The sequence below is a fragment of the Scylla paramamosain genome, chromosome 33, assembly GCF_035594125.1.
Source record: "Scylla paramamosain isolate STU-SP2022 chromosome 33, ASM3559412v1, whole genome shotgun sequence".
Classification (NCBI taxonomy): domain Eukaryota; kingdom Metazoa; phylum Arthropoda; class Malacostraca; order Decapoda; family Portunidae; genus Scylla; species Scylla paramamosain.
The window spans coordinates 15,524,868-15,537,367 of record NC_087183.1 but is presented as its reverse complement, the minus strand read 5'-3'; the positions used below and the strand labels follow the sequence as shown (position 1 = coordinate 15,537,367).

The 12,500-nt window shown below is 48.7% G+C and overlaps 1 protein-coding gene across 1 annotated transcript in view; it reads left to right on the top strand.

Moving 5' to 3' along the window:
* The first annotated feature begins 5,448 nt into the window (after positions 1-5,448).
* The window catches only part of LOC135089779 (protein patched-like), a 65,768-nt gene continuing 58,716 nt past the window's right edge, over positions 5,449-12,500 (top strand). Inside the window, exons 1-2 of the mRNA XM_063985812.1 lie at positions 5,449-5,785; positions 9,344-9,536. Of these exons, the coding sequence (XP_063841882.1) occupies positions 5,651-5,785; positions 9,344-9,536 (328 nt within the window). The 5' untranslated portion in view covers positions 5,449-5,650. The remainder of the gene's footprint in view (positions 5,786-9,343; positions 9,537-12,500) is intronic.

The following is a 12,500-nucleotide window of genomic DNA, read 5'->3' as shown; positions in this document are numbered from 1 at the left end:
CAGATATTCATAAGTCCTCCACACATAGAATTTTTAAACTTGAGCCATTCCATAGTTCATTGCTACCAAGAATTCGTGAACTTAGGTAGCTCATATATTTCATAAAATAAAAAATCAAAGCATTCCAAAAACTGCGCCTGATATTTCGTGAACTTAACACTGGGAATGCCTCAACATATAACAGAACTATTTAAGCCATTTAGCGCTACAGAGAATTTCTAAACTCCAGCAGACATCCACCACTCCATTCACGATCTGTCCCAGCCGTCCATCTCTCTACCTATGAACCAGCGTCTTGTAATCCTCTTCCTAAATCTAACTTTATGAAGCGTGAATTTTTCCGAGTCCTTTCCTCATTTACAAGCCTCATAAAACTGTCCTCATCTATTTGTCCTCACGCGCCACTTGCCCTGCCTCACACCCCCGCCCTTCTTCGTGCCCTTGGGCTTCGTTTTGGCCACGTCTTTGACCTCGCCTGGCCAAGGGAGGGGAGGAGGTCACACCCCCGCGGGACGGTTAATGAAACATGGGTGTGTCATTGCGTAGGGTTATGTAAGGCGGGGCTGAGGCAGGGCGGGGCAGGGGACGGACATAGGGAGAGATAGACAGACAGACAGGCAGACAGAGAGGTCGATAGACAGACAGATAGAAGGGTAGACAGGCAGACGGGTAGATAGACAGATAGACAACCAAATGTACAGATGAGTAGATAGATAGATGGATAGATAGATAGATATAGACAAGCAAGCCAGCAAGCAAACAGAAAGGCAAACAGACAGAGAGATAGACCGACAAACAGACAGACAGGTAGATAGATAGATAGATAGATAGATAGACAGACAGACAGACGGACACACACACACACACACACACACACACACACACACACACACACACACACACACAGACAGACAGCCAGACAGACAGAGAGACGGACACACACAAGGAAGTAGACAAATAGAGACAGACAAATGAGAGAAGGGGGAAGAGAAGAAGGAGGGGCGTGCCGAAAAGGGAGAGTAGGAAAGGGAGAGGGAGAGGGAGAGAGACGGACGAGAGAGAGAGAGAGAGAGAGAGAGAGAGAGAGAGAGAGAGAGAGAGAGAGAGAGAGAGAGAGAGAGAGAGAGAGAGAGAGAGAGAGAGAGAGAGAGAGAGAGAGAGAGAGAGAGAGAGAGAGAGAGAGAGAGAGAGAGAGAGGACGAAAAACAAGACAAGATCTTGGGAAATCCTGAGAAAGGAGAAAAGAAGGAGAATGAAAAAGAAAATAAAGGAAAGGAAGAAAACGAAGGAAAAAGGAAAAGAAGACAAGGAAGAAGGAGAAAGATAAAGAAAAATAGAGGAAAACAGGCAGAGGAGGGAAAAGAAAGGGGAAAAAAGAGAGACTAAAAAAAAAGAGGAAAGAAAGAGGGAAGAAGACAAAGAAGAACAGGAGAAACAGGAAGAAATCGAAGAGGAACAAGAAGAAATATGAAGAAATAAAAAAAATAGATAGAAAGAGAAGTAAATCGAAGAAAGGGAGGTAGAAACAAGAAGAAATAAGAGAAATATAAGGAGAAACAAGAAGAAATTGAAGAAAATAAGGAGAAACAGGAAGAAATTGAGGAAAATGGGAAGAAATGGTAGAGGGAGGCTTAAGGGAAAGGGAGGAAGGGAGGGAGGAAAAAAAGGGATACCTAAGGGAGGGTTTGAGGGCCGCGAGTGTTACATTTAAGTAATTGATTTGGCTCACCTGAGGAAGCGTAAGTAGATCAAAGGAACCGCGGTACTAGTGTGGTTCTCAATTGGTTCCACTGGCCCTCTCCCTCTCTCTCTCCCTCTCTCTCTCTCTCTCTCTCTCTCTCTCTCTCTCTCTCTCTCTCTCTCTCTCTCTTACAAATTTTCGCCTTAAGTATCTCCCTTCCGTGTTTTTTTTATTTTTTTTTCTTATTCATTTCTATCTTTTTGTTCATGTTTTCTTTTCTTTCGTTGTTTTTGTTTTTTATTAATTTATTTCTTCGTGTGTTATTTATTTATTTTTTTACTTATCAATTTTTTGTCTTGTTTTTTTTTATTTTAATGTTCGTTTTATTTCCGTTTTCTGTCCTCTATTTTTTTTAGTTTCTCTCTCTTTTTTCTTTTCTTTGTTCATATTTTTTTCATTTTTATCTTTTCTTTTTTCTCTTTCTTTCCTCCTCCTCCTCCTCCTCCTCCTCCTCCTCCTCCTCCTCCTCCTCCTCCTCCTCCTATCTACGAATCTGCTTATTACCTTCATTCTTTTTTATTTTCTTCATTCTCTTTATCACTTGTTCTCTCATTCCTTCCTTTATTTCACACTCCTCTTGCCCCATTCATTCCCCTCCTCCTCCTCCTCCTCCTCCTCCTCCTCCTCCTCCTCCTCCTCCTCCTTAATGAAGTAACAATAGAACTTAATTTTTTTGTAATTGATAAACCGACACAAGATGACATGACAGAGGAGGAGGAGGAGGAGGAGGAGGAGGAGGAGGAGGAGGAAGAGGAGGAAGAAGAGAGGTATAGTGGTGGAAGAGTAAGGTTAGCTAGAATGGCAGAGAGAGAGAGAGAGAGAGAGAGAGAGAGAGAGAGAGAGAGAGAGAGAGAGAGAGAGAGAGAGAGAGAGAGAGAGAGAGATGGTGGGTGGCAATGGCCGTAGAGATAATGTTAGCTACGGTCTCTCTCTCTCTCTCTCTCTCTCTCTCTCTCTCTCTCTCTCTCTCTCTCTCTCTCTCTCTCTCTCTCTCTCTCCCCTCCCTGGCTGTCCCTCCCTCCTACATCCCCCTCCCTTTCACATCCCCCTCTCCTCACCTGCCCTCTCTTCACCATCCACCACGAACAGGTAAACTCCCCCACTTGACATCCATACCCACCTCACCTGAGCAGAGCACCTGTGAGGCACCAAAAGCACCAAAAACACCTTTTAAAACACACCTACCACACCAAACACACCTGCAAAACACACCTGAACACTGCATGTCAACCACTAGGGCGCTCAGGTGTGGCGGAGGAAGGCTAGGGAAGGTAGGGAAGGACCAGGTGAGGTTGGGTATGCACGGTGATTTTTGAGAAGCAGGTGAAGATAGGAGAGAAGAAAGCTCCCGTCTGGATACGCGGGGCGCTAATGTCTTCATCAAGAACACTCGGGCAAGAAGGGCATAGCTTAGCCACCCACCTGAGGAGTGGAAGGCCCGCGTGGGAGATACCTACCTAGCTACCTACCTACCTGGCCTCCTCCTCCTCCTCCTCCTCCTCCTCCTCCTCCTCCTCCTCCTCCTCATTTTCCTTCTCCTCCTTGAAGGTTTTCTTCCATACCTTACCTCTCTCCTTCCCTACCTTCCTCACGTACTTGTTTTTCTTTCTTTCTTTCTTTCTTTCTCTTTCTGTGCCTTTACTTATATTTCTATGGTTTCAATTTTTCTATTCTCTCTCTCTCTCTCTCTCTCTCTCTCTCTCTCTCTCTCTCTCTCTCTCTCTCTCTCTCTCTCTCTCTCTCTCTCTCTCTCTCTGTATGTGTGTGTGTGTGTGTGTGTGTGTGTGTGTGTGTGTGTCAAGAAGCAGTTTTTCATCCTCACCACATGAAGACATTTGTCCTGTTATCGTAATACCGTCTCTCTCTCTCTCTCTCTCTCTCTCTCTCTCTCTCTCTCTCTCTCTCTCTCTCTCTCTCTCTCTCTCTCTCTCTCTCTCCTATCCTTCGTACATCTAATTCCTAACTAAAGTTACTAACTGGTTATAACTAGCACACACACACACACACACACACACACACACACTAACAAACCCACTGAATGACCCCCATTCCCCCCCGCCCACCCCGACACACACACACACACACACACACACACACACACACACACACACACACACACACACACACACACACACACACACACATATGAGTCCCCCATAAAAAAGAAAAGAAAAAGAAAACGCGAAAAAAACAAAAAAACGGAGACTGTGACGCGAAGTATACCATGAGCTTGAATAGGACCTCCTGACGCGGCCACAGGAGCGGGAATCCCATGAAAGAGACTCGGAATTTCGACCCAGTGGCGAGGACGCGTTAGTCTGGCCGCGCAGCCTCTCCCAGACAGCCCAGATGCCCCAGCCGCTGTGAGGGAGAGTGGCTCTTATTCTCCCCGCGCATAAGACTCAGACGCAGAAGAAGTGGATGAAGATGTCAATGGAAGACCACCCAGAGTGAAGCCTCCTAGCGCTACACCACGGGTATTAGAGAGAGAGAGAGAGAGAGAGAGAGAGAGAGAGAGAGAGAGAGAGAGAGAGAGAGAGAGAGAGAGAGGGTAGGGTTGTTCGTGGGTATAGGAAAAAAAACGTCTCGAGGAAACATTTCACAAGCAACAAGAAGAGAGAACCCGAGTTATCGTCTCAGGTTTTACACGAGTGTATGTACTGCAGCAGATGATAAAGTCTCTCTCTCTCTCTCTCTCTCTCTCTCTCTCTCTCTCTCTCTCTCTCTCTCTCTGCCTGCCTCCTCGCCGCCCACCCCCGCGTTCCTCATTTGCATATGGAAGTAATGAAGAGTAGATATAATTCACTGTGTAGCATTTTTTGGGAGGAGAGAGAGAGAGAGAGAGAGAGAGAGTGAGAGGCCCTGCTTCGCTCTCCCTCTGGCGGCCGCCCCATGACTCATACTCTGCTCGCATTTTAACGACCAGCCGCGATGAGTGACCACCCGCTTCTCCGCGACCCTCGTGCGCCCTCCAGGTACCCGAGGTGGAGGGAGGCGGAGGCTGTGGTGGAGGGAGGGAGGGAGGGAGAGGCGCAGCGGGGTGCCAACTGGGGCCACACGTGCTGGCTGCGGACGCCCATATGTGCGTATACGGGCGAGGGGCGCCTCCCCGCGGCCCGCGATAAGGGGCAGCATCGGGGCTGTAATTTAAATGACGGGGCGCCATGTGTTGGGGCAGAGCAGGCGGTGATGGTGGTGATGGCGCCGCCAGGATTTCTCTCAACGAGTTTTAATTTTTGCGAGGCTGCGGTGGCTGAGGGGCGGCTGGGGGTGCCGGAGGGGGGGATTGCCGCTGACAGTCGCGATGGGCCTCACGCACGTTATATTGACGTAAAAGGAAGCACGCCTGTAACAGAGTTTGTGACAGTCGGGGCGAGGCAGCGAGTCGCCGGGACGCCTGGAGTGGCCTGCTGCTGTGGTGCTCGCCACGCCGGAGTGGCGGCAGCGGCCTGGTGGTGGGCGGCGGGGCAGACATGAGGCCGAGGCCCGAGTCCCACTCATGGCCGCCCTTCTTTTCCAGCTCCGACAATTTAGGAATTATCTTGGTTCTGGCGGTGCCACTTGTGCGGCCGCGATGTGGGTGGCCCGCACTCCAGCGGCCCCGTTGCCTTGACGACGGCGGGCAGCCAATGGGGCGAGGCGAGGGGCGGGGCGCGCGCTGGCCCCGCCCCACGCCGCCCAGGCACAAGACAACGTTGTGCGGCGAAATCGTTTAGTAGACGCATGTTGCCCCTGTGGGATGGATTGTCGTGCTGGCGGCGGTGAAGGGCGCTGTGCAGTGAGCGTGGCAGGTGTCATGTGGCAGGGATGGGGGCCGCCGCCCCCTGTGCTCTAACGTGCTGGCCCACAGTGTCCGGCGGAGGACCAGCCGCACCCGACGCGGCTCCGCAGTGAATTGTGTTGTGTGACATGGCCATCGCCGTGGGAGGCGAAGAAAGTGCTGGTGAGGGCGGTGTGTGGGCGTCCGGGTCCCGCCCGCATGAAGACTTGTGCACTAGAACTAGCTGGGCAGACGCCCGCACCGCCCTCGCCCATATTAACAAGGTAAGTGTCAGCCTCGCCTTCCTCCGTGTGGTGCAGGCGGCAGCCTTCCCGCCACCCCGCGGCATACAGAGCTCACCAGCCTCGCGCCGCCCTCAGGGAACGCCAGCGCCAGGGTGGTCTGGCCCCGAGGGAGGCTGAGGGAGGCTGCTGCCGCGGCGGCACAGTGGTGGTGCACTTCCTCGCCGCCCCTTGGGTGTGTGAGGGTGGTCGCCGCCACCACCATCACCAACACGCACCCTGATCTCTCTCTCTCTCTCTCTCTCTCTCTCTCTCTCTCTCTCTCTCTCTCTCTCTCTCTCTGGCTGGCGTATGTTGTGGCGCCAGGCTCACTGCTGCTGCTGCTGCCGCTGCCCGCCACCGCCTCGTACACACACACACACACACACGCTCATGCTGCCACACACAAGCATGCTGCCGCCCGTCGCTCGCAGGCCGCCGCGCGCTGTGGCCCTCGCCAGGGTCCTGCCAGACGCTTATTTAAGCCGCAATATTCACGCTCAGGCGCCGTCGAGGACCTCATTCACCCCCACGCCCCCGCCCACCACGCGCCGCGGGTCCGGGAGCGGCGGGGCGGGGCGGGGAGAGGCGGGAGACAGGACTGAGAGGGCGAGGGAGGGAGGGAGGGCAGGTAGACGCACGAGGCTTGTCCCGGGAAGGTGATCGGGAAAGTTATTGTCCTGTGGCCTGTTTGCCGCCATCCACACCCGCCGCCATGACACCAACCTCCTCCTCCTCCTCCTCCTCCTCTCTCTCTCTCTCTCTCTTCCTTTTCCTAATCTCAGAAGTTCCATCAGTACTTCCATCTCCACCAACACCTTCGTTCTCCTTCTCGCTATACCTCTGTTAATTTCACCTCCTCCTCCTCCTCCTCCTTCAGACAGTCGTCGCCGCCTCCTTCAGAGCCCAGATTCCGCCTCATTAATGCACACTCATCAACACCTCGCCTCATACCTTCATCACACGCGACCCCACACACACACACACACACACACACACACACACACACACACACACACACACACACACACACAGAGAAAGATACGATGCACATAGGAGACAAAGGTGTATAGGTCAGAGAGAGAGAGAGAGAGAGAGAGAGGTAATTTTAGATCATTGCTCACTCTACTTTCTTACATGCAATGAATTACTTACTCTCCTTCATTGTTGTATATATGCCACCGCTCTCCTCCTCCTCCTCTTCCTCCTCCCCCTCCTCCTACTCCTCCTCCTCTTCCTACTCGTGTGTTCATCGCCGGGTTAAACTTAAAATACCATCGACACTTCTATGAACCACCACCACCACCACCACCACAATCTCCACCAGTGTCTGAAAAAGAAGCGATAAAATTCACTTTCCCTTTAGCGTGTGAGTCACCTTGCCTTTGAGAGAGAGAGAGAGAGAGAGAGAGAGAGAGAGAGAGAGAGAGAGAGAGAGAGAGAGAGAGAGAGAGAGAGAGAGAGAGCAAAGGTTTCTATGTAGTGTACGTTTAATCACTCACCATCGAAAGATACTCTCCTCCTCTCCTCCTCCTCCTCCTCCTCCTCCTCCTCCTCCTCCTCTTCTTTACCCAGTAGATTCTTGATAGATTTAGTGTTGCACGGGAGACATCTTTGCATATTAAAGCCTCCTCCTCCTCCTCCTCCTCCTCCTCCTCCTCCTCCTCCTCCTCCTCCTCCTCCTCCTCCTCCTCCCAAGAATGATCATGGCTTCATCTTCTTTGAGGTTTTCCCTCTTACTCCACGTCCTTTCTTAGCTTTCCCTGTTATCTTCTCCTCCTCCTCCTCCTCCCTCGTGCAAGTGTGGAGGTGGCGTATGGTGGAGGTAAAACTTGTTTGGACGGATGATTCTGTCAGAGAAGGTCCTTCTCCTCCTCCTCCTCCTCCTCCTCCTCCTCCTCCTCCTCCTCCTCCTCCTCCTCCTCCTCCTCCATCTTTTCCCCTCTCTTGGCGTCGCTCCCCTCCCCATTCCCCTCCTTGTCCCCTCTCTCTCTCTCTCTCTCTCTCTCTCTCTCTCTCTCTCTCTCTCTCTCTCTCTCTCTCTCTCTCTCTCTCTCTCTCTCTCTCATTTCATCTTTCTTAATAGCATCATTTATCATGTTTTCCTTTCTCTCTCTCTCTCTCTCTCTCTCTCTCTCTCTCTCTCTCTCTCTCTCTCTCTCTCTCTCTCTCTCCTCCTTATCTTTTATCACGTCTTATCTCTCCTCCCTTTCATCTCCCTTTCCTGTGGCTCGTCATTCTTATATTTTCTTCCTTTTCTACGTTTTTTCCTTAATTTAATCGTTATTCTCTTTCATCTTGATGCTCCTCCTTCTCCTCCTCCTCCCCTTGTTGGCCATTCATCTTAGGAAGGGACGAACTCGAGAGAAAGGAAAGGAGGAGGAAGAGGAAGAGCAGGAGGAGGAGGAGGAGGAGGAGGTGTCAGGAAGAGTTAAGAATGAAAGGAGATGCTCATGGTGACTTCTGAAATGTCATGTGTGTGTGTGTGTGTGTGTGTGTGTGTGTGTGTGTGTGTGTGTGTGTGTGTGTGTGTGTGTGTGTGAGAGTGTGATGATGTGGAGAGATAAACATGATTAATTATGATCCTTATCCACCTTCTCCTCCTCCTCCTCCTCCACTATCACAACTATCATCACCACTACTGCTACCTCCACCACCACCACAACTGCAGCCATGACAGTAGGGAGAGAGAGAGAGAGAGAGAGAGAGAGAGAGAGAGAGAGAGAGAGAGAGAGAGAGAGAGAGAGAGAGAGAGAGAGAGAGAGAGAGAGAGAGAGAGAGAGAGAGAGAGAGAGAGAGAGAGAGAGAGAGAGAGAGAGCAGCACACACACACACACACACACACACACACACACACACACACACACACACACACACACACACACACACACACACACACACAGAGAGAGAGAGAGAGAGAGAGAGAGAGAGAGAGAGAGAGAGAGAGAGAGAGAGAGAGAGAGAGAGAGAGAGAGACACGAGACTTTAATGATGATTTTTTAAACTTTTTACATCCAAGTTAACAGTTTATATTCCTGGGTGGCGGAGGAGAAGGAGGAGGAAGAGGAGGAGGGGGAGGAAGAGGAGGAGAGAAGAGTGGCGCGCCGCCCCCAATGATGGAGACTTGTACTAATTAACTCAGGCAGGTTGGGAGGTGGGAAGAGGGGGCGGCTTGGAAAAAAAAAAGAAAAAGGGACGGGGCGGAGTGGTGGGGAAGAGGGGAAGGGGTGGAGGGGATGATAGAAATGCTTCGCTGCGCTTAACTAAGGGGAGACGAGGGTGTGAGTGGGGGGAGAGGGACGAGGGGTGTGAGAGGTGAGGGGACTAGAAGGGGTGATACAGGGGCTGAGGAAAGGCGAGAGGGGTGACAGAGCGGGGAGGGAGAGAAGTATGGTGTTATTTTTCACCATTAACTCCTATTTTCTCTTTAAACTTACTAGTATTTTCACCTTTACTTCCTATTTTTCACCTCTTATTTCTACCACAATCTCGCATTTCCACCCTAACATCCTGTACATATCGCCTTCCCGCACTAACCACGCTCTTCCTTCATTCCTTCAGGGGCGGGCGACAGGAAGCCGGGCGGCCCTGTGGGTGCGGACTAAGCTCCAGATGCAGCTGCTTCAACTGGGCCTGTTCAGCCACAAACACGCCGGCAAGGTGCTCTTCGTGGCGCTGCTCGTCCTCGCCACCTTCTGCGTGGGTCTCAAGAGTGCTACTTTACTCACTGATGTACAGAAACTTTGGGTGGAAGGTAAGAGGTCACTTGTTATTAGTACTGTTATTGTTATTATTACTTATTGATTTTATTTATTTATTTATTTATTTTTTGTACGGTTAGCAAATGTGCAGTCTTGGTATGCGTGGGTTCTTAAGTTATTGTTTTTTTCTTTTCACGTTTTTGTTTTTTTCATTAATTTAGCGTGTTTTGTTTGATTTTCCCTTCTTGAGTATTTTTTCCGCGGTTTTAAGGATATCCGTCTTTCTGTGTATTTTCCTTCATTCGGGAGTCACGTTCTCTTTTTCTATTACCTCATGTCACGATGGTCTGTAGGGGATTGTTTAGTGCTGTAGTGCGCGTCTTCAACCGCTGATCGTCTTTTGTTGTCCGCGGGATGAAGGACGAGAAGAGAACAGAAGCAGTCAAGTTCAAAAAGTCTTGTCACCTTTACAAGTAACAAGCTAAACTGTCAGTCATTTAGTACGTAAATATAGCGACATACAAGGCTGCCAACATAAACAACAAGCAAAAGTACTAACATGACAAAAGAAAACGTAGAAAAAGAGTCAGAATTTACAACTCGATGGCAGTAACTGATTTCAAATGCTGCTGGAATGTTTGCTTGCCCTCCCTCTGCCTGAAGGAGGAGGAACAAGGCTTGATTATGTCCCGCGGTGCCTTCAGAAGCTGCCTTGGTTGTCTCACGCCTGTCCGCAGCGTGAATGAAGCGTGGAACATGGGGTGGAGTTAAGGGCGCTTCTATGATGTGTGTGTGTGTGTGTGTGTGTGTGTGTGTGTGTGTGTGTGTGTGTGTGTGTGTGTGTCGCGGTTCCCTGGCTGACAAAAGAGGTGGTGACAGCTCAGATGGTTCACTCCTTGCTTTGATTCTTGCTTCTGACATTGCTGCTGCTGCTATTGCTGCTTATACTGCTACTGCCACTACTGTTACTGCCACCACTACTACTACTACTACTACTACCACTACTACTACTACTACTACTACTACTACTACTACTTCTGCTTCTACTGTTACTACTGCTACTACTACTTCGTTCTCCTCATCAGATGTTCCAATAAACTTTCACATTACTACTACTACTACTACTACTACTACTACTACTACTACTACTACTACTACTACTACTACTACAACTACTACTGCTACGATCCATCACTCCTGCAGCAAGCTTCCTTATCACTAACACCTCTAATTAAGCTACACTCGCGCCCTCCTCTCCTTCATCTCCTTCTACGGGGCGCAGTAACCCTTGGGCGTGGCAGTGACGGAAGGAGGCAAGGGGGAGGTGAGGGTATCTTTCTCCCTCTCCCTCTCTCCCTCTCCCCGTCAGCCTCACCAGCAGTAAAGAGACGTGATGGTGATAATGTTGTCTCTTGTTGGTCGCGGGACGATGACTGACTGACACTTTGGCGTTCCCAGGTTCGCATCCCGTCCTGTTTTTATTTTATCTTATTTTATTTTTCTTGTTTAGTCTGTCTCCCTCTTTCTCTCTTTTTGTTTACACCGCATTGGAGGGTAAAAAATACAGGGTTATTGTCTGTAGTTGGCACCTGTGGCGGGCTTTGAAGATAGGAAGATGCAATTTGTCTGTTTAGGAGAGCGGAAAAAAATATATAAACAATAATAGTTGTTGTTGAGTTACCACAACCACCACCACCACTACTACAACTACTGGTACTACTATAACTACTATTGCTACGGGCAACGACTCGCAAACACACGACACACACACACACACACACACACACACACACACACACACACACACACACACACACACACACACACACACACACACACACACACACCATCCTCCTAACAGGCTCAGTGGGGTATAATCTTGCCTGAAACTTGAAGGGACACCAGTTTGACTCCGCAAGACTATATGATACCATTAACACCTTCCCTGTTCCTGTTCTACCTGTTATTGTTGTTATTCTCCTCCTCCTCCTCCTCCTCTCCCTCTTGGTATGAAAAGAAAGATAAGATAAAATGAATCACAGGCGATAAATTTCCATCAACAAATCAGATTTGACTGCAGTGTCGTACAGCTCACCCTCAATGCAGTAGCGGGCCGGCTGGACCAGGGCCCAAGCCGCTCAGCGGTCTCGCGAGCTGGCATGCTAAGGCCGGGCTGGCTTAGGGCGAGGACCCAGTGCTGTCCTCAAGTATCACCACGGCCCCGGAGGCCAGATCCTCTTTAAATGCCGTCAAAATCCCCACAGAGGCTCAAGTGCCCACACAGGCCAAAGTGCCCACACTGGCCCAAATGCCTTTTTGGGAGACATGTTTCCTTGGGGAAGATAATATTTCCTTGGTTGGGAGACAACTTTTCGTGGGCACTTGGGCCTGTGTGGACACTTGGGCCTGTGTGGACACTTGGGCCTGTGTGGGCACTTGGGCCTGTGTGAGGATTGTGGCTACATTTGAGGCGGCCCTGGCCCCAATGCGGGCATCTCCAACAAAGGAGAAGTGTCTCCCAGTCAAGGATGAAAAAATAACCTAATATGAAATGTGAAAACAAAAGAAAAAAATAGAAACTACAAGTAAAAAGAAAAGAAGAAACTGCGGATAAAAAAAAATAATAGAAACTGCGACTAAAAAGAAAGGCAACTGGAAAATTATTTTTCATAATATATATATATATATATATATATATATATATATATATATATATATATATATATATATATATATATATATATATATATATATATATATATATATATATATATATATATATATATATATATATATATATATATATATATATATATATATATATATATATATATATATATATATATATATATATATATATATATATATATATATATATATATATATATATATATATATATATATATATATATATATATATATATATATACACTTAAATCACACTACATATTATGAATCCTGTTGTAATATATCTTCATCTAATTGTTATGTATATTTTTTACCTTATTTTGACTTGA